General features: G+C 40.2%; 1 protein-coding gene and 1 long non-coding RNA gene across 3 annotated transcripts in view; both read left to right on the forward strand.

Moving 5' to 3' along the window:
• Positions 1-14,425: 14,425 nt before the first annotated feature.
• On the forward strand, positions 14,426-14,889 carry LOC131252963 (uncharacterized). Its single transcript, XR_009174779.1, has 2 exons — positions 14,426-14,531; positions 14,684-14,889. It is a non-coding gene; the product is annotated as an uncharacterized LOC131252963 (long non-coding RNA).
• Positions 14,890-15,354: 465 nt separating this feature from the next.
• Positions 15,355-24,173, forward strand: part of LOC131252962 (zinc finger protein GIS2-like) — a 33,485-nt gene continuing 24,666 nt past the window's right edge. The window contains exon 1 of one of the 2 annotated variants that reach the window (XM_058253762.1): positions 15,355-16,528. In XM_058253762.1, the coding sequence (XP_058109745.1) occupies positions 16,422-16,528 (107 nt within the window). In that variant the 5' untranslated portion in view covers positions 15,355-16,421. The remainder of the gene's footprint in view (positions 16,529-24,173) is intronic. The other variant, XM_058253761.1, reaches the window with a different exon arrangement.

The raw sequence follows: 24,173 nt of genomic DNA on the forward strand, positions 1-24,173 counted from the left end.
AGCCTCCACAGGCATATCATGAATGACCAGATGGGACACCAAAAATCTTTTCTACATGGGGTGCCATACATGTGCCTGGGTGAAAGTTCCTAAACCCTCTTGGTACCAGAGGACGCCCCAATGTCTAGGCCGAGTGAATATATATGAGCGCATGAGGCCCGTATACCAGTAAGCCGCGTCTCTCACTGTATCGTGGTTGGTTGGAAGAGAGTATGGCCTTACCAGCCTGAGGGAGTAGGCAATGTTAGGCTGAGTATGACTAGCACATAAATGGGTCCGCTATCGACGAGCCGAGCCCGATATTGGTAGGCAGATAGTGAGGTCTCTTTCACTTACCCAATTGTGCGCTCGATGGGGCGACAGGTGGCGTAGAGTATACTAGACTCCGGTGATGATCCCAGAGATGTACGGTACTGATACGTGGACTTATTGAGCAGGAGTTGCATACTCAGCATTTTACTCATTCATTCATTCATTCACTATCCACTCGGGCTAGTGGTGTACAACTAATTTGATATGTGTACCTTCGAAATGGCCAAGATTTCGATTAGGCGCGCGACTAACCTGAGATCAGGAGTTTACTACATTGAGTCTAGCTATCCAAATTTAGGTATGGGACTGGTTTGGATAGAAGTCTCTTGTGATGGACCCCACGGCTTGTGATACTACGTACTATCATCCCGACTTCATGCTCTAGCTTGGTCATTTTATTCGCACCGCATATTATATTGCATTCTCAACACATAGCATTTGGTTTACTATGCTCATGTATTGCATATTTTGAATGAGATTGATGAAATTATGGACTCGCTTGGATGTGCATATTGCATTACATCCGCGACATATGGCATTTAGGTCGCTATGTTTCTACATTTATATGGCCTATATGAGACTGGTATTCGTGGACTCGTCAGGATTTGCATATTACATTGCATCCTCAGTATATGATATTTGGCTTACTATGTCTCCACATTGCATAACTGATTTACAATGATTCCTTAGTATATGATATTGGCTTATTATGTTTTTGCATCGCATAGCCTGGATAAGGCTGATAATACTTATGGACTTACCGGCATGTTTCCGTATTACTCTGATATTGAATGACTTATAGCCTTGCTAGTATTCTGCTTACGCTGATATTTGTATGCTTAGCATTTATCTTGCGCACACACGTACACCACCTTCTAAGCTTTCTATAAGTTCATGTACGATAGATGCGTGCAGGTGACGATAGGACGCGATTAAGCTTAGGCAGGAGCATGTGACAGAGCTTCTGGAGCTTTTAACATTTACCTTATTTTCCCTTTCAGCACTGTATTCAACTGTTTATATTGGTGGATATATGATGATGATGTTGCCTTTGTGATTTAGGTAAACTTGTGGTTATGCTTCTTAATATACGTTAGAAAATCCTCATTGTAGGATCCCAGGATCGGAATCTGGCGTATAGGCGCTGGGAGTCGAGAATGGGGTACTACGGAGGCTGTCGGCACCGGTTTCAGAGATCAAGAATTCTGTGAGTCCGGTTTTCGAGTTTGGGGCGTGACATAAAGTCATAAAAATCGCGCATAATTAAAATAATACATTAACCATAATTTTCAAAAGGATAAATAATTGATAATGGTAAATCAATTAATTGTATGAAAAATTACAGTAATATAAAAGTATGCAAAAATAAGATAAATCATATTAACTTAAATTAGTGTAAGCTTTAAAAGAATCCCTCATCTTAGCTTAGATCTAAACCCTAGGTAGATCTCGATGTAGGAAAGCTTTTACATGAATTACGACATCGCTTGAATAGGAGGGAGACTCCACACATGTAGAGAAGGAAGAGGATGATGGTGTCTAGACTTTCTATTTCTTTATCTCTTTCTCTTTCTCTCTCTCTCTCTTCCTTGGGCGTTAGGAGATTGGACGTGTGAGTGAAGAGGGGAATGCACACCCCTTTTATAAAAGGAGTGGATGTGTTAGAGAGGTGTGTTTTATATCCCACTTGGATTGGGTTTCTCCAATTTGCTTTTTTCTAACGATCTTTCTTTAAATCTAATTCATCTAGTGTGTTGGGGTCGTCGAATAGGGTCGAGGTATATGATTTTTTTGGCGATCCGAAATTTAGATTGGCCTATCCTGAAAATTCTCCTAACGAGTATCAAAACGAACTTGATCTCAATTAATGGTCTACACTTAATAATCAAGGCCTAATTTTAAAAGAAATGTGTAGTCAAGATAGGAAAACGGTTGGATAAAGGTTGGTGGTTGATCAATGGAGGAAAAGGCCTAAAGCCGAAATTTCACCTTTTGCACCAAAATAAAGGAACTGGCTTCGACATTCAATGATGTAGGATCATAAATCGGGTGCTAAATTTTGTATAATATCGTAGTCATATGAGACCAAAGTGTGGTCCAAATTTGAGTTACGATGAACGGCAAGAAGTGAAGATCTATATTTATAAGGAGTTGGTAAGCATCGAAATGATAACTTTGTGCCTAAGGAAAAGCCTACCAAAGTGGGGTCTTCATATTTCACACTTGGTCCATATGATGGGCAATCCAAGTCGTTCATATGAAGAAAAATATCGTACTATGACTTCTTACAAGGTTTCTTCACTCGATGGACACCAAAATCAACGGTCAATGGGCTGATTTATCAATTGGTTCACTTTTATAATGATCTAAGGGCTGAAATTTAACATATATGATTAATTTATGATACATAGGCATGGTATAAAATTTTTACCTCAAACGGATTGTAAGAACCATATGATCTAAAATTCAAGGGTCTAGGTTAATGGCATTTTCGTAATTATTGGTGATATGAGAATTTTGAAAAATCTAATGGTTCTATATGGTTATAGGCATGTTTCTAAGTAATTTTTATAAAAGAACTTATATCTAAATCATTATGAATAAAGAATCATTCCATAAATTAATTAAGAAAATGTACATATATCAACCAGCATAACAGATGGTCAGATGACATGTTAAAAATAGAGAAACTTCATGGTTAGTACTTTCATCATGTATGTAAGTGGGTGTACGGTCAGTTTTGTAAACAGATGATTACAAGTAGGTTTTTGGAGTGATCAAGAGGCAGAACATGTATCCCGTTAGATTCAAGTGACTTGTTTATATGTGTAAGTTTCTCAGATTGTAGTTTTGATGGTGGGTTAGGCATATTCATAGGTGGTGAATAAGATGAATGGATCAAAATCTCAATTTGATATGTGTACGAGTGGATGCAAATATCAAGTAGTTAGTTTACTATGATCGGGTGGTTTAAAATCAAAGTGGACAGTCAGATATCTTTACCTATCGGTACATAGTTGACTGAACAGTTGGTTATGATGGACATGTGAGAATACTTGGACATACGATGATCTTGTGTTAAAATCAACGGTCGGATAGCTTGATCTATGGATGAATATCATTCTCAATGGTTAGATTCATATTGGAAAATAGATGTAAGGTTATGATAGCCAAATTGTTATCGCGCACATGTACATACTGAGTTAAACTTCATGGTGGCACTCGAGAACTTTCAATACTCGAATATTGAAAATTTCGGGGTGTTACTTGATCAAATCAAAATATGAACATGTTAGCATACACTAAGTTATCTAGAAATAATAAATGCAATATAGGAATAATGGTACATACCTTTACAATGATTCGCCCAACTTAACACCTATAAGGTTAAGGTTTTATGGGAAAAACACTAATTCATAATCAAATAAAATGAAACTTAAGAAAGATTCATAAAGTCTAACATGAGATAGTTTAACCGAGAGGTAGACAGCATTTCTTACCTCCGATCACGTGTATGAGCGAATTCGATAAATGAAAGTGGTGATATCTTGGGCTTTGTCGAAAGAATTCCGGTGCAAGCAAACACAAATGACCCCACTATGTTTCTCTCTTCCTCTCTCTCGCTTTCTCTCTCCATTTCTCTATTCTTTTCTTTCTCCTAAAGTTTTATGGAAAATTCATATGGGGAGATGCGGTGCCCAAATAAGGGCTTTATATAGTGCCAGAAATTGGTGCAAATTACTCAAAGGGCTAGGTTTTCATTATACTAGCCTTATAAGAGAGTGTTTCTAACCTTTGAGCTTAATATGGAGTGTAGGGGTCGATATACACCATAAGATAGTTGGCACTAGTGATGATCTACATATGGATACGATTGGCCCGCCATTTAGATGCGTCGATCGATGGGTATGATCATAAATCAGTTTGACAATCATCGATGGTTGATCGGAGCCACGGCTATATGGATATATGTAGGGTATTAACTTAGGTCGGTGCCCTAAATTTGGTTACGATCTAACGATTTGAAAGCCACAACTTTCGCTAAGACCGAATACATATAAATCACTTAAGTACTTGATTAATTTCAAGAATATTCACACATCTCGTACACTGACCTTGCGAATCCAAGTTGAGCGATTCGAGACGCGATCTCTGCTTGATGTCCCTCGATGGACGTCAAGCCCTCTAAGACAAACATCTTTCTATAGTATCGGGTTTAGTATCTCACTAGCGAGTGATCTAGAGCTTGTTCAGAAAATCGGACCATTTTTTGGATGAATTGGATAGCGAGATTTATTGTGTCTTATGATTAATGTTTGGATTAGCTAAGTTCATAGTTTGACCTATTTGCAATTACAGGAAATGATAATTCGATCCAAATCACCTAAAATCGTTGGTTCTTAGGCTAAAGGAGTAATTGGATTATTTTGGTTTGTTAATTAAGATCTGACCCCTAGTTGTCTCGGATTTAGGCGGGTCTTGATTTAGTTACGAATGTCTTGATTAATCAGTGATAGGTCGGCTAGATTTGTGGCTCTATTTGAATAAATCATGAGACTAGACTCGAGGTTTAAGTTACCGGTCAAATTTGTTAGCCTCTTATGGTTAATTAGTCGAATTTGTGTGGTTCTTTACTTGTAACACCCGCGTACATGCTAACATCAAGTGTTAAGGGACAGTAAATGACACCATCAACTAATTATAATAATTTTTTAAAAGATTTTTAAAATTCAAATAATGAAAATCAAGGACATTATATGGTCTTAATCGGAAATGAGCATGTGGCGAGACAGTCGTGAATCGACTATCCTTTCGTCATCCACTATGGATGAGACTTTGTAGCGAGATGGACAACAAAATCACCTAGCATGTAGCAGGAAAATCCCAGAACCTTCCGTTCAAAATTAAACGATCTTCCATGCGATCCATCGTGATGCCATGGATGAATGGTGGAAAGATAAACTAATAACTACAGACTAGGGGCCTCATGCTATGAGCAGCAGTGGAGCTAAACTAAAATAAATAAATAAAAAGATAAATGTCTATAATGGACGAAAAAATAAAAATGTGCTTAATAGTAATGGCATGAGGCATGAGCTCTTCGTGGGATGTTGTTTATATATGCTTATGAGAGGTGGTGGCCTTGCATAGTCGTTAACATCATGTATAATTTGGACGATTGGTTGTGGAAATCTCTTCAATTCTTCCACATCAATGTAGCTTATTACATATGGTCACGCATAAATGATATATATCTCACATGCATCGACTTTAGTCATCACGTTTTTAGGCTTCCACATTGGAAATTTGTTGTGGTCCTTAGGTCATTTGGCTTTAGCATCAGTAGAGAGTTATTTTTTGCAAGGCTAAAACATTTAATGCTAGGTAAATATATCATTTGATGGGATTGTAACGTTTATTAGTGTGAGAGAGAGTCTTACTTTAATGAGACTCTTGTTTTTGCATATAATATTTTTATAAATTTATACAATTTAATGTTCTCTTATGTGCATGTGTGGCAACCCCAGTTATGGTAGTCAGTCACATACATTTGTACAAATACATAACCTTTGTGGGAAAATAGTAGATGCTTAAAAACATTGGAAATTAGGATATTCTCGTTCCTATTCGAAGTAAAAGTATTGAATTTTAGGGATAAAATTCTCTTTAAGGGGTGTAAATTATAACACCTCGTACTTTATACTCAGGTATTACCATGAAAATATAACTTAGTATAAATATAAATCTAACTTACTTGAACACTCACCTTATACGACAAATATGACTATTGGATCACAAAATCTAACCATCCATCCTAAATTTTAAGACCCGGATCATCAGGCCCACTGTTTATCAGGCCCACGACATCTTGTCCCTTGAAACGTTGCTCGATCCTACTAATAAGACTCCTCATGAAACCATGGATCAATCGTTGTACATCAGATCCATAGTTAATCAGATATACAACTATTAATGGGCAATCCATTGTCGGTTATTATAATTAAATTGCCCAATCACTAAAACTATTACTCACTATCCATTTAAACAAGTCAAGAAACATTTTGTTTCAGTTTGGGTTAGATTTGGAATAAATCTAGCCGTTGGAAGTAAACTGCATCTATAGGTTGAGTCACTCATCCGTTGATTCGTAAGATAGACCATTACATCGTAATAGAATCAATACTAAACCTCAGTCTCACTAAAGTTCCACTTAATGCTCTATAGACCATACGTCAGCAGCTTAGGGACAAAAGGCAATAAATCAACCATCGTTTGAGTCCACAACACTCGATTTGCCAATCCACCACCTAATCATTAAATCAACGGTTGGATTCCAAATTATCAATTCTTAGAGAACCCACGGGAGTCGGATATAGAATGATATGAACGATGGATTGTCTGAAATCGACAACAGACCCCATCTATCATTTTAAAATGGCAAATCAAATTGTTTATCTTCCATGTTGGGAATTGGATCATCAAATCCACCATTTATCGGGTCTATAACTTCCTGAAGGATGATTTGACACTTAATTACACAACATAGCCACCAAATCTAAAAAACAATAATTAAGGTCTATCTAGAGTAGCTAGGGGATGTTTAAAGACATTGTGATTAGATCAGAAAGTGGTCTGACCTCATTATCGAAAACCATCAATTAGACTCACCAGGTCAATAACTATGAGCTACATAAGCTTTGGATATGCCTAATCTCCAATCAAATGATCCATTTGGACTCACGGAACCTCGGAGTGGATTTCACTAAGCATCATTGTGGACCCCACTTTTTAACTTGAGTGTGCATAAATCTGCATGCACCTGATGTGCACTATACATAGAGATGAATTCCCGAAGAAGGAAACCTTCTTCCTTCTTCCTTCGGTTCTCCTCGAGTGCGGTTCTAATGGAGTAGCGTCTAATTCGTTGTTGTTGGGCTCATCTTCACCACACTTATAGATGATTTGTGTAACATCTTGAATTTTCATAATCAGAGTTTATACTCGTGTCTGAGGAAACTGGGTAATAATAATGTAAGAAGTGGATGTCTCGAGAGCTAGCCTTGAGATTTCTCTTATCTAGATCACATCCAGTCACATTTTCAATGGTAATCATTCACAATAATAAAATTAAATACATTTCTCATTTCATAATTAGATAAATTGTCAAATGCTCTCACTGTGAGAGCTTATTACAAGGTCCTGGGTTGTGTAGCGGAAGCATAAATAAAAGAAATCATAAACTATATTCCTATTCTATTCAGCATGATCTTCTATCGGGAACTGATGTCTGGTTCCTCAACCTGTACGTCACCCGCATCATATATACGGTTGGAGAGGGTCAACGCCCTACTCATAGTGATGGTTATCCTTTAAGATTAACAATAGTTCAAAAGATTCAAAAAATAAATATAAGAGTTCTGATACGTCTCGTACTCTACTATTACGAGGGGTATCGGCATGCGTAAATAACTTACATGAGATGCATGCCCATTAAAGCGTGCGTTGCTCATCATACATAGTGATCATTACAATGTAGAATATGATTCATATAAAAATCTGGATCGCCCCGCATTCTCACACTACGGAGATTCACTGGCATATCCAATGCTACCGTGGATTTACACGAACACCTCAAGGCGGCATAACACATGAGTCGGATGAATTACGTGATACGATTTGTTCATGAAGCGACTATTTGCGACATCCAATCCCGGAAGTGATGTAACATGTATTGCGAATTACTTACATCAATTTGTGCACCACTACCCAAAACTCATGGAATTACACGTTGACCAAGAGGGTCTCTACCTAGAGCGCTTTACGTCCATGATATAATAATTATATCACTAGTTGTAATACTTTTAACACATCACTTACATTGAGAGGATGTAAACTAAATCATGGATGTTTTGGAATATCAAAACACATGCCCCAAGCCTTAAAGGTAAATAGCACAAGGCTAACAAAGTATAGATCAGAGTAACAATAGCTAACTTGACAATGAAGAGAGTAGCAATGGCCAACTCAATCATAAGGAGAGAAGCAAGGGCTAATTCAACAAAATTAGCAAAGGCAAGAGCAATGCTTGTATCCATAGCCCCATATGAATTCATAAAGATTGCGTATAATTAAAGTCATACCAAATTTTCAAAGGATAAATAATCAATGTTGGTAAATTATACAATTAAAGGAAAGTTCATAGTGTCATGAAAAGCATGTAAATGTCAAGAAAATATCATCTTTAAATTAAGTAAGGTTAAAGGAAGAACCCTCATGTAAATTCAAAAAGGTCACGTAAAATTAATCTCAACCTTAACCATTATTTCCAAATGATAAATAATTTGTGGCGGTAAATTAAATATTTGTAGGGAGGAGTCAAAACATGTGAGGGAACAGAATAAATCGTACCAACTCGAATTAATATATGCTTAAAGGAAAACTCTCACCTATCAATCGCGATCCTTCCCTAACGTTGTTAGGTCTATGTCCTTACGCTTCAAATCTAGTAGAACAATACAATTCATCTAATTAGGTTATTGTGCAATCTAAAATAATAAGGTTAGGTTGTGACTTAGTTTAGGATATAAGTGAATGTCGGAATAGGCGTGGATATATTTTAATTCGCCATTATCCACAATCCGATCGATCTTTGTTTTCAATCCAACTTTTGTTGAGTCAATTCGAATCATTTTAGAATTATTTTTCAAACTATGAAATTGTAAATTGCTACCTTTGATCCTAGTTAGAGATTAAGATGATCTTACTCAGTATCTGTCCGATTTGGATCCGTGCGTGATATTTCGCAAGGCAGCTGACTTCCCTCCTTCCTTCTCGAAATGCACCCCCCCCTCTCTCTCTCCCTCTCTCTTTCCCTTCTTTCTTTCATATCTTCTTTTCTTTATCCTCTCCCACAATCGAATGGGCGGTTGTTATATAGGCGTGAGAGCTTCTAGGCTCTCCATGAATTTTCTTGTGCAGATAAGCTTACACAGTAGGGAATTCAGAGACATCCTTTGCGTAACCTCTGTTTACGTAGACAGGGAATCGGTGCCTTGTTGTTGGAGTTCCCATCTTCTCTCTTCTTTAGATTGTCCCAAGCTTAGTTGGTTTATTACTTAGACGCCCTGGATCTTGAAGAGGCAGACCTTAACGGTCCGATCTTAATCTTGAGTGAACACTAAACTCCACAGGTTTGCAGTTTCGTTTCTGTGGAGAACGACGAATTTTCGTATTAATCACCCTCTTACCCATCTTCTACTAACGTGAGATATTTTGGATTCGTTTTAAGAGAGTTTTGGACGGCTGTGATCTAGGAGTGGTTTTCGGCGTGGAAGGGAAGGTAGCACAAAAGCTTTTCCATTTTCAGAAAGCTCGACCGCCCATGTCTGATTTCAATGGCGTTCGCATGCATGCACGTGTGTATCAATGTGTGGGGCCCACATAATTCTGGTCGGGCTCGTCAGTTCTATCTGATGGATAGTTCAGATCATCGAGGGGTCCCTGATGGTGGGTCTAATCTCGTCCGTTCAGACGTCTTGTGTTTAAAACGCTTGAAGATGGGAAACATGAAGGAAGAAGAGTCCTTCCTGTTTTCGGCTATTGGCGAGTCAAACCCGCTTGACCAGATCTCTTGGTCTGGTGTGGCATGGGCGTACATAGTTTATGTGTACCTGCACCCTCGTGTGGGGTCCACACTGTGGTGTTCAACGGATCTATACCATCCATCTATCTTGCCAACTCACATTAAGGCCTGACCTAAAGGATGAGGTAGATATAGAGCCTAAGTGGGCCATGTTTCTAAATAAAGGGTTATCTCATGATTCATGAAGGTCTGACAGTCATATTTTCATTGGGGAGTAGGCGTAGGGTTAGGATGGCTAGGTTGGCATCGTACACATGCACATAATAAGTTAATTCTCATGATGACACTCGAAAACTTTCAGTACTTAGGTATTGAAAGTTCGAGGTGTTACAATCTGGGCCATCCACCATGATTAGCCAATAAAACCAACTAAAACCCGTTGATCGCACACGTTGACACACCTATGCGTACACACGATCTTTGACTCAAACAACAATGCATATAGTGATTTCTGAAAGTGGAAAACTCATTCGTGACAATGAGCTAGCAGTCCAGGTGGGATTATCTCCTTCCATCCCAACCCTCTAATGTGGATAATCTTAGCCGTCCATTCAAACCTCATGTTGTGTTAGGGCTTCGCAGTGAAGAAAGAGATGCGTGTAGAGAGGATCTTTCCATTTTTAACACTGGCACCATCTCGATCGTCCCTTAGCTCACATAAGCCGTCAAAAGCATCTTAGTAGTTGATTATAGGGTAACCAACAAGATCATCTCGCTCGAATTGGAGTTCTCATGAGAAACTCGTGGGTGCACGAGTAAATAGCATCAGCCAAAAATCTCAGAACCCACCGAGATTTTATGGTTGATGTCTAAAGCGTGGGTCTCACAATGATCACGAGACTTATCCACGCCATCCATGAGCAATGGACGGGAGAATGAATCATTAAATCAAGAGTTGCCATGATCGGTTGCATCATCTTCTCCAACCGACTGGTAAAACCCATCACTTTGTGTGGGACCCTGATCATTGATCTAATTGGTCCATTTGTCGGACCAGAGACCCGAAAGTTCATCTAGATGGTTATATTTAAACCATGCAATCATATTTCATGTATCTGTTAATGATTGCGATTAAACCATTAAGTTCGTTGTCGAGTGTAACTAATCCATGGATTAGTTGCTTCAAACTATTTATAATTGGTTAATATAGCCTTTAAGGGTTGACTTTCAGGGTTTCGCTTTTTAAAAATAGAAAGTCAAAAGGAGAGTTAGGGAGCGTTGCTCCACCGCACTGAGTGACTCGAACCGAGTTTCACGCTGAGTCGAGTTGTTGCCCGAGCTGGTCAAGTCCAGACACTGTCTGGTCGTGAGAGAGAGAGAGAGAGAGAGAGAGAGAGAGAGAGAGAGAGAGAGAGAGAGAGCAAGGGGTAGGTAGGAAGAAGGAGAAACCAGGGATGGAGAGAATTGTAGTTCATCGTGCTCGCTGATGAGTCAAGATTCAAGTCGACTCACCTGATTCAATCAAAGAGTTATGACTTTAGCATCATGCAGGTTGTTTGCTGCTATTTCGTTTAATGTATAGAGGGGAAGAAGAAGAAAAGAAATAGAAGGGAAGAAAGAAAAGGAAATCCAGAGAGAGATGTTGCTCGTTCGTGCTGCAATGAGTGTTCCGAGCGAGTTAGGGAGCTGAGTCAGGTTGAGTTTGGGTGAGTCTGGGCTGACCCAAAGCCTATCCAAAGCCTGTGACCAGGAAGAGAAATAGGAAGTAAAAGGAAAAGAGGTGGGATTAAGAGAGAGAGAGAGAGAGAGAGAGAGAGAGAGAGAGAGAGTGTGTATGTGTGTGTGAGGACCGAGTTAGGAAGCGAGTCGCTGACTCGACTTAGTTAGGAGTTGGGTCAAGTTGTTAGGTTTATCCAACATTGGCTGGTGGCTAAGAAGAAAAAGGAAGGAAAATAGAAAAGCAATAAGAGAGAGGAAAGAGAAAGAAGAAGAGGAAGAGAGGCGAGTCACTGAGTCATCTTGGTTTAAAACTGAGTTAGGTCTTTGACTCATAATTTGGTCGGGTATAGATCTTGTTGAAAGTTTCATAGCAGATAAAGAAAATAATAAAAGAACAAGATTAGAAAGATGGAGAAGGAAGGAAGAGAGGGGAAAGAAAACAAGAGAGAGAGAGGTTGGGTTTTGGAATGAGTCGCTGACTCGACTCAGCCAGGAGTGGAATCAAGTTGTTGGGTTACTTGGCTAGTGGTTGAGAGAAATGAAGGAGAAATTAGAGAGAATAAAGGAATATGGAGAATTAAGTGGTTCTTCTCCGTCAGGTCACCCGGGTTTGGGAATGAGTCATTGACTCGACTCAGCTAGGAGTGGAACCGAGTTGTTGGGTTACTTGGATGGTGGTTGAGAGGAATGAAGGAGAAATTAGAGAGGAGAAAGGAATATGGAGAAGGGGTTCTTCTCCGTCGAGGTCACAACTGAGTTGACTCATTTGGTCTCATCGAGTCCATAAATGTTGGGGAGCTTAGTGTTATCGATTCGGACCAGCGACACAATGGTTGTTCAGGTATTTGAACTTTCGTCGGTTTGCCAGATCAGGGCTGAGCTGGATTGCTAAGTTAAGCAATCTAGTGGAGTCGGGACAAATCGTATGACAAGGGCGAATCGACTCCTCATTCTCAAATTAGTTTTAATTGAATAATTATTGTTGTTATTAGTTACTATTATTAGATCATTAAAATCATTTTAACTTCAGATTTTATGAATTATTAGCCGATATTATACTAATTATCGATTGTTATATTTATCGCTTTTGTTTATAGTATTATCATTAATCATTACTATTATTACATATATTATTTCGTTGGAATTATGAATTTTAAAATTATGCACTATCTAAACTATAAGTTAGCTAACATGGTTCTAAATAAAAACCTTAAATCAGAGTGATTTAAACTATAGGCTATGATATCAACCATGGAAAGTGTGTAAAACTTTGATACAACCGTACAATTTCACAAATTCATGGTAGGATTTGAGTATAATGGTGCACACGTTTCCTAACAACATTTGTTGGCGATTCGATTCGTAAGGTTATGATCTATCCCATTAGGTTTTTCCACTTTCATGTTGGCTTAAGTGACAAATTTCCTCTTAAATTTGACCGACAATTGATGATTACTCGCATCATATATTTTCAAATCATATGTGTAACATTTATCTGGTACGAACCCCTTTATGTGGTACATGAATACCTTCTCATACCTGTGGATTGTCTATGAACTTGAATTGCAACATCAATTTGTGGAAAAATCTACTTATATATGTATATCTAGATTGTGATGTAACTCGATTGTTTGGTATTACATTGGATCATCGATCTAGTGGCCATCTTGTATATTGGACTAAATGGAATTTTATTGTAGAATTATCCTCACGTGGATCGTTTGCCCCTTTATGACTTTTGGGGATAATCCTTTTTTATCGCATCATTTGATGAATTATTTGTCATATGTGGCTTTGATTTAACATTTGTCTTAGGTAGTTTTGATTTAATATTTGCCTCATATGGCTTCGATTGAATGTTTGCCTTATGTGGCTTGATAAATTATTTTCGTATAACTATATGATGGTAAGTTCTAATTGTTGAACTATAACTAGCCATTAGCTAAGACGGTTACCATTAAACATCTTGATGTTGAAGTCTCATGACTTAAAATGGGGGTATACGGCATTATGCCTGAGTCATCAGCCTATGCTGGGTGACAAATCTCTTATTTATATACACATTTGAAAGGAATTGCACGACAATGAGAGAAGGCAAAATCAATTCAATCATATATACCTTGCACTACATCCAAAGAGTAGCGAGCCTGCGAGAGTCCTTCCCTCGTTCCTCGCGATGGACAATGTTGTGACCGAAGGGTGGAGCCGGGAGTCATTCACAGATGGCTTGCATTGAAGATGCATGCAGTGTAAAACCGAGTACTGGAAAGTAACACCTAAATATAAAGTTGGGTCTGCAGGTTGGGGCTAAAATAATAGACTCAGATTTGATAATGACCCCTTCATATTGAGGTCAATATTGATTGGTGTATGTGGGCCCCACCAAGATGTATGTGTTTCATCCCCATCGTACATCTATTTTGCCCTATCATTTCAGGATATGTGTCCATACATGTAGTGGATTTAAATTCCAGGGACCTTATCACAAGAAACACCATTGATTGAATGCCTACGATTAAAAACTTCCTAGGGGCTGCAAAAGTTTGGGATAAGCCGCTATTTTTGTTTTTCCTTCATCCAAGTAGGTACGGCCCCACGAAGTTTTTAAGGTGGGCGTTCAATCACTGCTGTTTTCTGCGGTATGGTCCACCTGAGATTTGGATCAACCTCACTTTTGGGCTAATGCCCTAAAATGAGATGGAAAAATGGAAAAACGGCGTGGATTAAAACATAAATCACTGTGGGCCACAACACCGACCCCAACCTAGCCAATCCGAGACCCAAAATGAGTGCACAAGCCTACGGGTACAAACCCGGACCCGTTGCCTTCCACAGCTCGTGTACTATATAAGGTAGATTAATTCCACCCTTTCTCTCTATTCCTTGCGGCGAAAGGTCGAAGGCTCTCGCTCTCTAGGTCGGTGCTTCGATGAATTCCACAGTTTTCCAATTTCTCTTCCATTTTCAAATCGATTTTTAAACCAATCTCTCTTTCATCCTAAAATTCCAGTATTTGATCCGCTAATGATCGGAGCCGTTTCTAAATTTCTGAATTGGGGTTTGGATCAGGCAGTTGTCGAATTTTTAAAGATTTGCATTATTTGGAGTTGAGGTCGAAGTGTTGGAGATTGAGATTGAAATTAGGGTTATGGATTTTAATTTTCTATTTTTGAGAAATCAGGGTTTGGATTTTGGGAAAATTCGAAGTTGAAGTTAGGGTTAGGGCTTGCATTGATGGGTTGCTGAATTTCTGTTCACAGTAGCCGGAAGTAGCTGGAAGTCATATTTTAAGAGGTTGCTGGAAGTCATATTTTAAGAGGTTGCGGGGAAGTGAGTTGTTAGAGTTAGGGTTTCGGTTTCGTTGGAGAGATTGGGGTTTTGGATCAGGTGGTTGTGGAATTTGTAAAGATTTGCGTTCTTTGGAGGTGAAGGCGAAGTGTTAAGGATTGGGATTGACATTAGGTTTATGACTTTTTTATTTCGTTTATTGAGAAATTAGGGTTTGGATTTTGGAAAAAATTGAGGTTGACGGTAGGTTGAGGTTTATCGTTGATGGTTTTGCTGAATTTCTGCTCATAATTGCTGAGATCGAAATTAGGGTTACGGTTTTGGTTTTTTTTTTTTTAAAATTTTAAATTTTTAATTTGGTTTATTGAGTAATCATTGTTCGAATTTTGGGAAAGTCCGAGGTAGAAGTTAGGGTTAGGTTTAGTACTGATGGGTTTCGGTGGTGACTGTAGGGAAATTATGATGCGTGGACACCTGTTCCTGTTGGGGCCTTGGTTTGGTATGGCGGGGGCCCAGCTTCCACTGTATAGTTCTTTTTGTGGGCCCCACTGTGGATGGGAGATGCTTCCAGAAGCGTCCCTGTTGGAGCTAGCCATTTGATCTTTGTCCAGCCAATGGATGATTAGTAAATTTTAAGCGGGTGGTTCTCATGAAATTGAGAATTAAGTCATCTGAGTGGATGTCTGGGATTGCTTGATAGTGGGCTTTTTTAATCCATTACCTATCCAAGATGAAGTGAATGGTCTGGATCACTGGAAAAGGTGGACCCCTGCCAGCTGCATGGAGTGCTGGGCCAAACCAATACACTGCACACTACTAGTTCAGGCCAAGCATTCGGTGTTTTTGTAGCAGGTGGTTTTGGTTTCTTATGTTGTTGGCCTTGCTGTTTTAAGGTTCTATTTGGACAATACCCGGTTCGATATCAGAGACGGGCTTTCCTATACAGAAAAATGTCTCTTTTTTATTTTTTGCTAACGGGTTTTGGATCTCTATGTGGAAAGATTTTCCAAGAATGGGGAATCACATCAATGGAAATTTATTGGAAGTTGAGGTGAAGGTTGAGACTGAAGTTAGGGATGTTTGCTTTGTTTTCTGATTGTGTTGGAGATTGGCGTTTCTTTATTTTGTTTTGGTAATATTGGAGCGGTGTTTCTGTACTACTTACTATTATTGGAGTGGGTGGTTGTTGGGGTATTTCTTACATTAATGGAGTTCAAAATGCCTTTTTGATTCAATTTCTTTCAATTGTCGAGTCCTTCATTTTTCTTAAATTTTACTTTTTGATTGGTTCGGGGTTCTGTATTGAATTGCGGAGCGTACGGAAAGTTAGGGTTTTGCAAGCTTCGGAATGTTGGAGTCATTGGAGGTGGATTTGGACTGATTGGAGGTGGCTTGGTTTTGTGGGTGATATGGACAGGGAGTAGGAGAAACAGTTGGTGGTTTTGGATCTGTGGGTTCCTGTTGCTGGTGGTGGTTTTGAGTCTGTGGTGTTGGAGTTCTTTTTGGTGGTTTTTCCAGTATGAGTGCGGATAGCAGCAGGAGCCCTCCGCGAGTACGGCGGATTCGGAGCACCGAGCGTTCGTTGTACCGTGATGCTCCATATAGGAGGGATCGTCGCAGTTACAGGTATGCTCCTGTTGATTTTCATATAATTTGATCTAAGGTTCTTAACTTTCAGTTTTCATTTCAAATATTGCTTAGTCTCAATATGTTTTGGGGCTTGGTTTATGTCATTGAATGCACATGTTTATCTGTGATTGAATAAATTGTTTCTGTTATTCCGTGGATCCACATGCTGGATTGTCTAATATAATTAAATACTCGAAACTTGGCCAGTGTTGCTTGTCTTATGTTGATAACGGTCCAAACAGTGAGAAACACCATTGATTGCTTTTGTTTTTGAACATGAACAATCGCCAGATGGATTCCTCGCTGTGAAAGTTGATATTTAATGTGTACTACTATTTTTTCCATAGGTTACACTGACAGTATAAAAACTCTTTGTAGAAATGATGCTTTCTATCGGTTTTTATTCAAGATCGTAATCCAATTCTCATTGCACTCGTCATCATCATCATAACCTTGTCCATCTATTTGGGGCCTGCATCCTCACGATTACTTGGCTGAGGTTTGATGATCCGCTGCTCACCTGCTATCAACCTTCCTTTGCATGAGTTTGGGACTAGCTGGTTTGTCACAGTCAGGTGGAGTTTGAGATTTTTGAGGACAAGATCAACGGGGCAGTTGAAATAAATACAAAAGACTTGATAGTGCAATGTATATTAGTTGAATTTGTGCAATGTATATTATTTTCTGCGGATGCTAGATAGGATCAAATGGATTGTCTGGTCAACAATTTCTAATTTGTGTTTAGAATCTTTGGAATATGCCAAAATAGAAAAATGCATAAAAATGTCATGGCTTCAAAATTATAACCTAATACTAATGGTGACTTATGTTGAATTTATGCAAAAGGGTGAATTTTTGGATTTTATTTTCGTTTGGAGTTAACAATGGAAGTAAAAAATGGCTTTGATTTTAAAGGACAGAGTATTTGAAGTTGCATATATAATAGGGATTAGCTAAGTAGATCATGGAATGAGCCATGAAGAGAGGAGAACCAATTAGAGAGAAAGCATCTGTGCATGATGTGTTCAAGCAATGGGGAGAGCATGGAGGAAATCCAGGGGGATTTGATCACTGTGCAAAGACACAAAAATCCCCCCATGAGGAGGTGGGTGCTCCATCAACATTCAAAGAACTTTTCTCTCGGTCGGTGGAGAGGTATTTACAGGAATGGTCGCTAGCAAAACTTTATTAGCACTTTGGAAAATGTGTGAGATGCTCCACACTAGTTTTATGTCCAACTAGTGTGTGGGGCCTACCCATGGTGTTTGTATATCGTCCAACCCGTCTAGTTAGGCTACCCAACCATGAATATAGGAGACCCCAAAATCAAGTTACCCCAAAAAAGGAGGAACAAAAACCCTTCTACTCCTTTCGAGGTTTTTCTTCCAAAGATTGTTTTAAGGACATTTTAAGATCTACATCACCCAGAGCTGCTTCCAGCGGATGAGGGATCAAGGTATTCCACTCCCGGTAAACCGAACTCAGCGAAACCAGATGGCAGCGCCCAGGCCTCAGCAGCCCAGACAGGGGCCCCCAACTCAACAGAGGGCTCCCTCAGCACGAGTATATGCTGCTGCCACAGAGGCCGAACAGGACCCCTTTCAGACCATTTATGGTACCGCCCACATTAACGGTACCCCTGTACTCACTTTATTTGATTCTGGTGCAACCCTATCTTTTATTGATTCTGTTATTGCATATAGATTAGAACTGAACACAACTCGGATGCATGCCCCCTTAGTTGTAGCATCCCCTATGGGTAAATTTGTAGAAACTGATGAGATGTGTAGAGCATGTCCCATCACGCTCGCAAATCGCGAGGTTGTTGTGGACCTAATTGTCATGCCCGTCAGGCAGTTTGACGTCATCTTTGGCCTTAGATCCGAATTGGGCCTGATCTGGGCCCGACCTTGTCCTTCAATGAGGTCTAATCATTGGGTTTAACGGCAAATTCTTGGGGCCCACCACCTACTTCAATGGAGAGCCGATGGTTCAACCTTGCATGTAAGTGGGACTCACCTAATGCGCGTGGCTGGTCTGCACACAGCGGGGCCCACTGCATGGTTCAAACGGAGAGGGTGTCAGCAACACCATTTGAAGGCTGGTGGGCATCCACTTGTTTTGTTGCGACAATCCATGACTGCACGTACCAATGTGAGCCAGTCCATCCCAAGGATGATGTCAAACTGCCTGACGGGCATGACAATTAGGTCCACAACAACCTCGCGATTTGCGAGCGTGATGGGACATGCTCTACACATCTTATCACTTTCTACAAATTTACCCACAGGGGATGCTACAACTAAGGGGGCATGCATCCGAGTTGTGTTCAGTTCTAATCTAGATGCAATAGCAGGGCTGAAGGAGGCCAGCAGGCTTGCGATGCTCGGCCTTGATCTTTTGGCACACCATGCATTTTGCCACAAAGTCGGCGATGTCCCTCTTCATATTGCTCCACCAGTACTGTCTTTTTACATCATTGTACATTTTAGTGCTTCCTGGGTGGATGGCTAACTTGGAATGGTGGACTTTTATCATTACTTCCTCATTTCGGCGTCATTTGAAACACATACTCGTCCCTGATACTGAAGACCACCGTCGTTACCAACCCTCCAGTCAGGCATTTTTTCATTCTTGCACCTTTCTTTCATCTTGACGAGCCATTCATCCTGGTCCTGTGCGGAGATCATGTGTCGGACCAGGGTTGGCTCTGCAGTCAACAGAGCCACGTATGCATCAGGTTCGTCGAGGGTGAGTTGGTTATCGAAGTCCTGTACAAATTCCATCATTTTCCATTCCTTGATCATCAGGGTGGCTACCTGCTCGTGCTTCTTCTTCCGACTCAGAGCGTCGGCCACGGAGTTTGCCTTGCCAGGGTGGTATGAGATTTCGAAGTGGAAATCTTTAAGAGTCTCCATCCAATGATGCTGGCGCATGTTCAAGTCCTTCTGCATGAATATGTATTTCAGGCTCTTGTGATCGCAGAATAAATGAAAATCGTCTCCATACAAGTAATGCCTCCATATCTTCAAGGCAAATACCACAGCTGCTAATTCCAAGTCGTGAGTCAGGTAGTTCTCCTCGTGCTTCTTCAATTGGCGAGAGGCGTAGGCGATTACTTTGTAGTTTTGCATCAGAACGCAACCAAGGCCCAAATTTGAGGCATCGCTGTACACCACAAACTTCTCCCCTTCCCGTGGGAGAGTGAGCATCGGCGCAGAAGTTAATCTCATCTTCAACTCTTGGAACGCTGCCTTTGCATTCTCATCCCATGTGAATCGGGCGTTCTTCTTTGTCAGTTGCGTGAGCGGTCGCGCGATTTTGAAGAATTCCTTAATAAAGCGTCGGTAGTACCCGGCCATGCCTAGGAAACTCCGAACCTCGGTCACTGTGGTGGGCTGTTCCCACTTAGATACTGCTTCCACCTTAGCCGGGTCGACTGCTATTCCTTCTGCCTTTACTACGTGCCCTAAGAATTTCACTTCCTGATCCCAAAACTCGCATTTGGACAACTTAGCGTACAGTTGGTTATCTTTTAGCGTACTTAGGAACGTATGCAGATGCTGTTCATACTCCTCTTGGCTTTTGGAGTAGACCAAGATGTCATCGATGAATACGATTACGTAAGGCATGAAAACTCTGTTCATGAGGTCCATGAAAACTGTCGGAGCATTTGTGAGGCTAAAAGACATAACCAGGAACTCGTAGTGCCCATAACGAGTTCTGAAGGCCGTCTTTGGAATGTCCTCATCCCTGATCCTCAGCTGGTGATATCCTGAACGCAAGTCTATTTTGGAGAAGTACTTTGCGTCTTTCAACTGATAAAATAGATCGTCGATACGCGGTAGGGGATATTTGTTCTTGATCGTTACATCGTTCAGTCTCCTGTAGTCTATACAGAGACACATCGACCCATCCTTCTTGACAAAGAGGACCGGTGCTCCCCAAGGAGAAACGCTGGGACGGATAAAGCCCCGAGCTAGCAGCTCATCAATCTGACTCCTTAATTCCTCCATCTCGCAAGGAGGCATGCGAAACGGATGGAGTGATATAGGAGCAGTCCCTGGCATGATTTTTTTTTTTTTTTGAGGCATGCAGAAATGACATTTTGAGGATCAAAACATGATTTTTTTAGTGGAATCAAAGAATTGAATACCAAATTATTCCATGGCATTGCTAGTGCCAGGGACAATGCGAATTCAATTTCCTCTATAGTTGTTGACGGTATAAGACTTGACAACAAAGATTTGTTTCTATTGTTGTTATCAATTTTTACCAATCTTTGTTGTCAGATGATGGCCTTCCTAGACCTAATTTGGATAATCTATCTGTTAATTCCCTTTCTCCTGAGATGGCTTATTCCGTGGAATCTCCCTTCTCAGTTGAGGAAGTCGTTAAGGTCATTAATGATATGGAGGGTGAAAAGTCTTTGGGACCCGGCGGGTTCCCCCTGGCTTTTTTTTTTTTTTGGGGTTATCATTAGATCTAATTTCATGGATTTTGCTAATGAATTCTTTATTTTTGAAAGATTAGCATCTGAATTAGGTTGTACTTTTTTTGGGCTTGATCCGCAAGATTGAAGGAGCTGATTCTTTAAAAAACTTTAGGCCTATCAGTGTCATACTGTCATCGGTAACCCCTACAAAATTTTGGCTAAGGTTTTAAGTCAGGGAATTAAACCGGTTCTCCCCCATATATTTTCCCACCTCCAGAGTTGCCTTTGTGGCTAATAGGCAAATCCTAGATGGTTCCTCCCCCCATGTATTTTCCCACCTCCAGAGTTGCCTTTGTCATCGGTAAGATGCTCTCTCTTGGAGGTAAAATTACTCTCATTAAGGCTTCACTTCACTGTCTAATCTCCCTATCTACTTCCTCTCCTTGTTTAAGTGCCCCACATCGATTCTTAATCGCATTGACAAATTAAGAAGGGGTTTCCTTTGGGAGGGAGGCTTGATCACTAAGAAGTTTCACCTTCTTAACTGGTCAGAAGTATGCAAGCCCATAGCTGATGGTGGTGTAGGCATCAATCGTCTTGAGGTGGGTGGTTAACAGGGCCCTCCTTGATAAGTTGGTGTGGAGATTTGGGGTGGAATGTTCTAGTCTCTGGGGGAGAGTGGTGGCTGCTAAACATGGAACCTCCCCTTTGGGGTGGTGGACTGGAGCCTCTCCTCCCTCTATAGGGTTTCTTTTATCTGGAAATCTGTGGCTGCTATGGCTCCATCTCTCCCCCGCTTCGTTTTTCGTCAGGGATGGGTCCCGAGTCCGTTTTTGGGAGGATATTTGGTGTGCTGGTCACCCCTTAAAACAATCTTTCCCCTCCCTAGCCAATTTATGCCCCTCTACCAACATTGAAAGAATGGTAGATTCTTGGATATATATAGCCTTATTTTTCCTTATAGTAGGTCAATTTGACATACGCTGTTAAAAAAAAATATAGCCTTATAGTATGTCAACTTGACATACAACTTACCAAAGAATGGTCCAATAGACCACTGCATACATGGTCAAAACACAAAAAAAGAAGAAGACAGATTCTTAAATATCTCATTTCCCCCCTAATTTTCTAATTTTTTTCTACTTTTTTTTTTTTTTTTGGGTACAATATAGCTCGATACCGATATGTAACGGTGTATTGTATCTTTTTTTTTTTTTTTTTGCTGTACGACATGTCTACTGGTACATGTATTCAGAACCATGGGTGGGGCATACCATAGAAAACAAAGAACAACCATCCGAAGGCCTCCCCATTCACATGAGGCCCATCTAATGGTTGAATTGACCTGATTTTTAAGCGTCCCATTTTTAGGGTGAGACAACCTTGCTGGAGGGATGAGATGTCATACAAACACTATAATGGGCCCTACACACCAACTAGTTGGACGTACAACTAGTTGTGTTTGAGCATCTCTTAGAAAATATGGTAGGTGATGGAGATAGATTTTTCATAATGCAAATATTTTGTTTTGATTAACACTTTGCTTTTGTGCATTCTAAATAACGTAGAAGTAGCCATTTTTGCCTTGAATGAGAATGGGAGGTGGTTTGTAGGCAAGAGCCTTCCTATGTCCTTTGCCAAATACTGTCCATAGTTTCTCTCTGGCCTAGGGGTTTTGGGACTACAATGATTGCTTCAGATATTGAAAATGTATTTCACTTTACAGCTCCTTATGATTCTTCAAATGAAAGAAGTAATTGCAATGTATTGAACTCGAACCATATACAACTACAGCCCTATGCCTGCCCCGGTCTTGCATTGGGTCCCGGTCCTGCTCTTGCCCAACCTACCACGTTAGAAGCTATCAGAATGGTTGGGTCATACCTGCCATACAAGACACTTTTCCTTTCCCAGTGGTTTACATTCTCTTTCCTACATATCATATTCTTAGATTCAGATACTAATCGTCTAATTGTGGAGGTGCAATATGGCCATGCTTAAGGGGAGCTCTAACTTCTCTTGTCCTAATGTTTAGGTATGATTGTTTAGTTGCAAGATTCTCATAAGCAACTACGGTTGTTGTTTAAGATAGTCCTTTGGACTTGCACTTCCATTTCCGATGTTTCTCCACTCCCGAATAAATTTGTTGCCACTTGGTTTCATGCTTCGTGCAACTATTGGTAGGAGCACTAAGGTTGATGGCTTTGAAGGATGCATACCTTCAAGGAATCGTTGGTTAATGAAGGAACTTGTTGAGGTTCAGCCAACCAATCTGGCAAGCTTGATTTAGATCTAAAGTGAGGAGGTTTTCAAATCTTTAGTGAGTTAATGGTCAATGGAGTTTTGGTAAGAGATTATGTTAGAAGAAATAATGTCTGAATGTCCTGTTTCTCTTTCATTTTGGCCAACTTGGCCTTAATTCTAGTTGCTTCAAATCGAACCTCGGCCAACTCCTCTTGCAACCGACCGAAGCGCTCCTCGATGAGCGGGGGTGCCATGAATTCTTCATCGATATCATCGTCCTCACTTTGCTCCTCATCTTCTTCTTCCTCTTCCTTTCCTTCTACTTCATCTCGCTCAATCAATTTCATCCTTGCAATAGTGTTGGAGTCAATGGTTTTTTGCGGCTTAAGCTTCGCATCGGGGTTGCTACGAAACCAGCACCGTCGGGCCATCTTACAGACCAATCATCTGAACGGTAAGGCCTTGGTGGTATTGGGGGCGGCGACGGCTTGGATATGGCGCATTACAATAGACGGGAAACGGACGTTGGTATAAAAGTGAAATTTTGAGAAAACCTTAGAAAAGTTATGATAAGTAAGAAAATAGAATTCTACCTTCTATAAATTATGTCTTAGAATATGAAAACCTATAAGTTACAAGTTTATTAAGACTTGACTTCTTAGAACCTTAGGATAACAACTTAGACACACAACCTTCTCTTATCTCCCATAGGAATTAGATCATTCTACTAAACCAAACACTCTAGAGGAGACAAAATCCCACTCTTGCCCTTGCTATTTTTCCCAAAATGGAAATCTTTGAGGAAAAACAACGACCTTGTAGGGCGGAAATTTTAAATGATGACGACTAATGATACGTTTCCCACATTACATGATACGGTGCCTCCAAAAACACTAGCATAGTCGGCACAAGCCTCATGCGATGGCACAACTGTCAGGCGAGGCGGATAGGGAAGGGAGCCCT

Source organism: Magnolia sinica, chromosome 8, assembly GCF_029962835.1.
Source record: "Magnolia sinica isolate HGM2019 chromosome 8, MsV1, whole genome shotgun sequence".
NCBI lineage: Eukaryota > Viridiplantae > Streptophyta > Magnoliopsida > Magnoliales > Magnoliaceae > Magnolia > Magnolia sinica.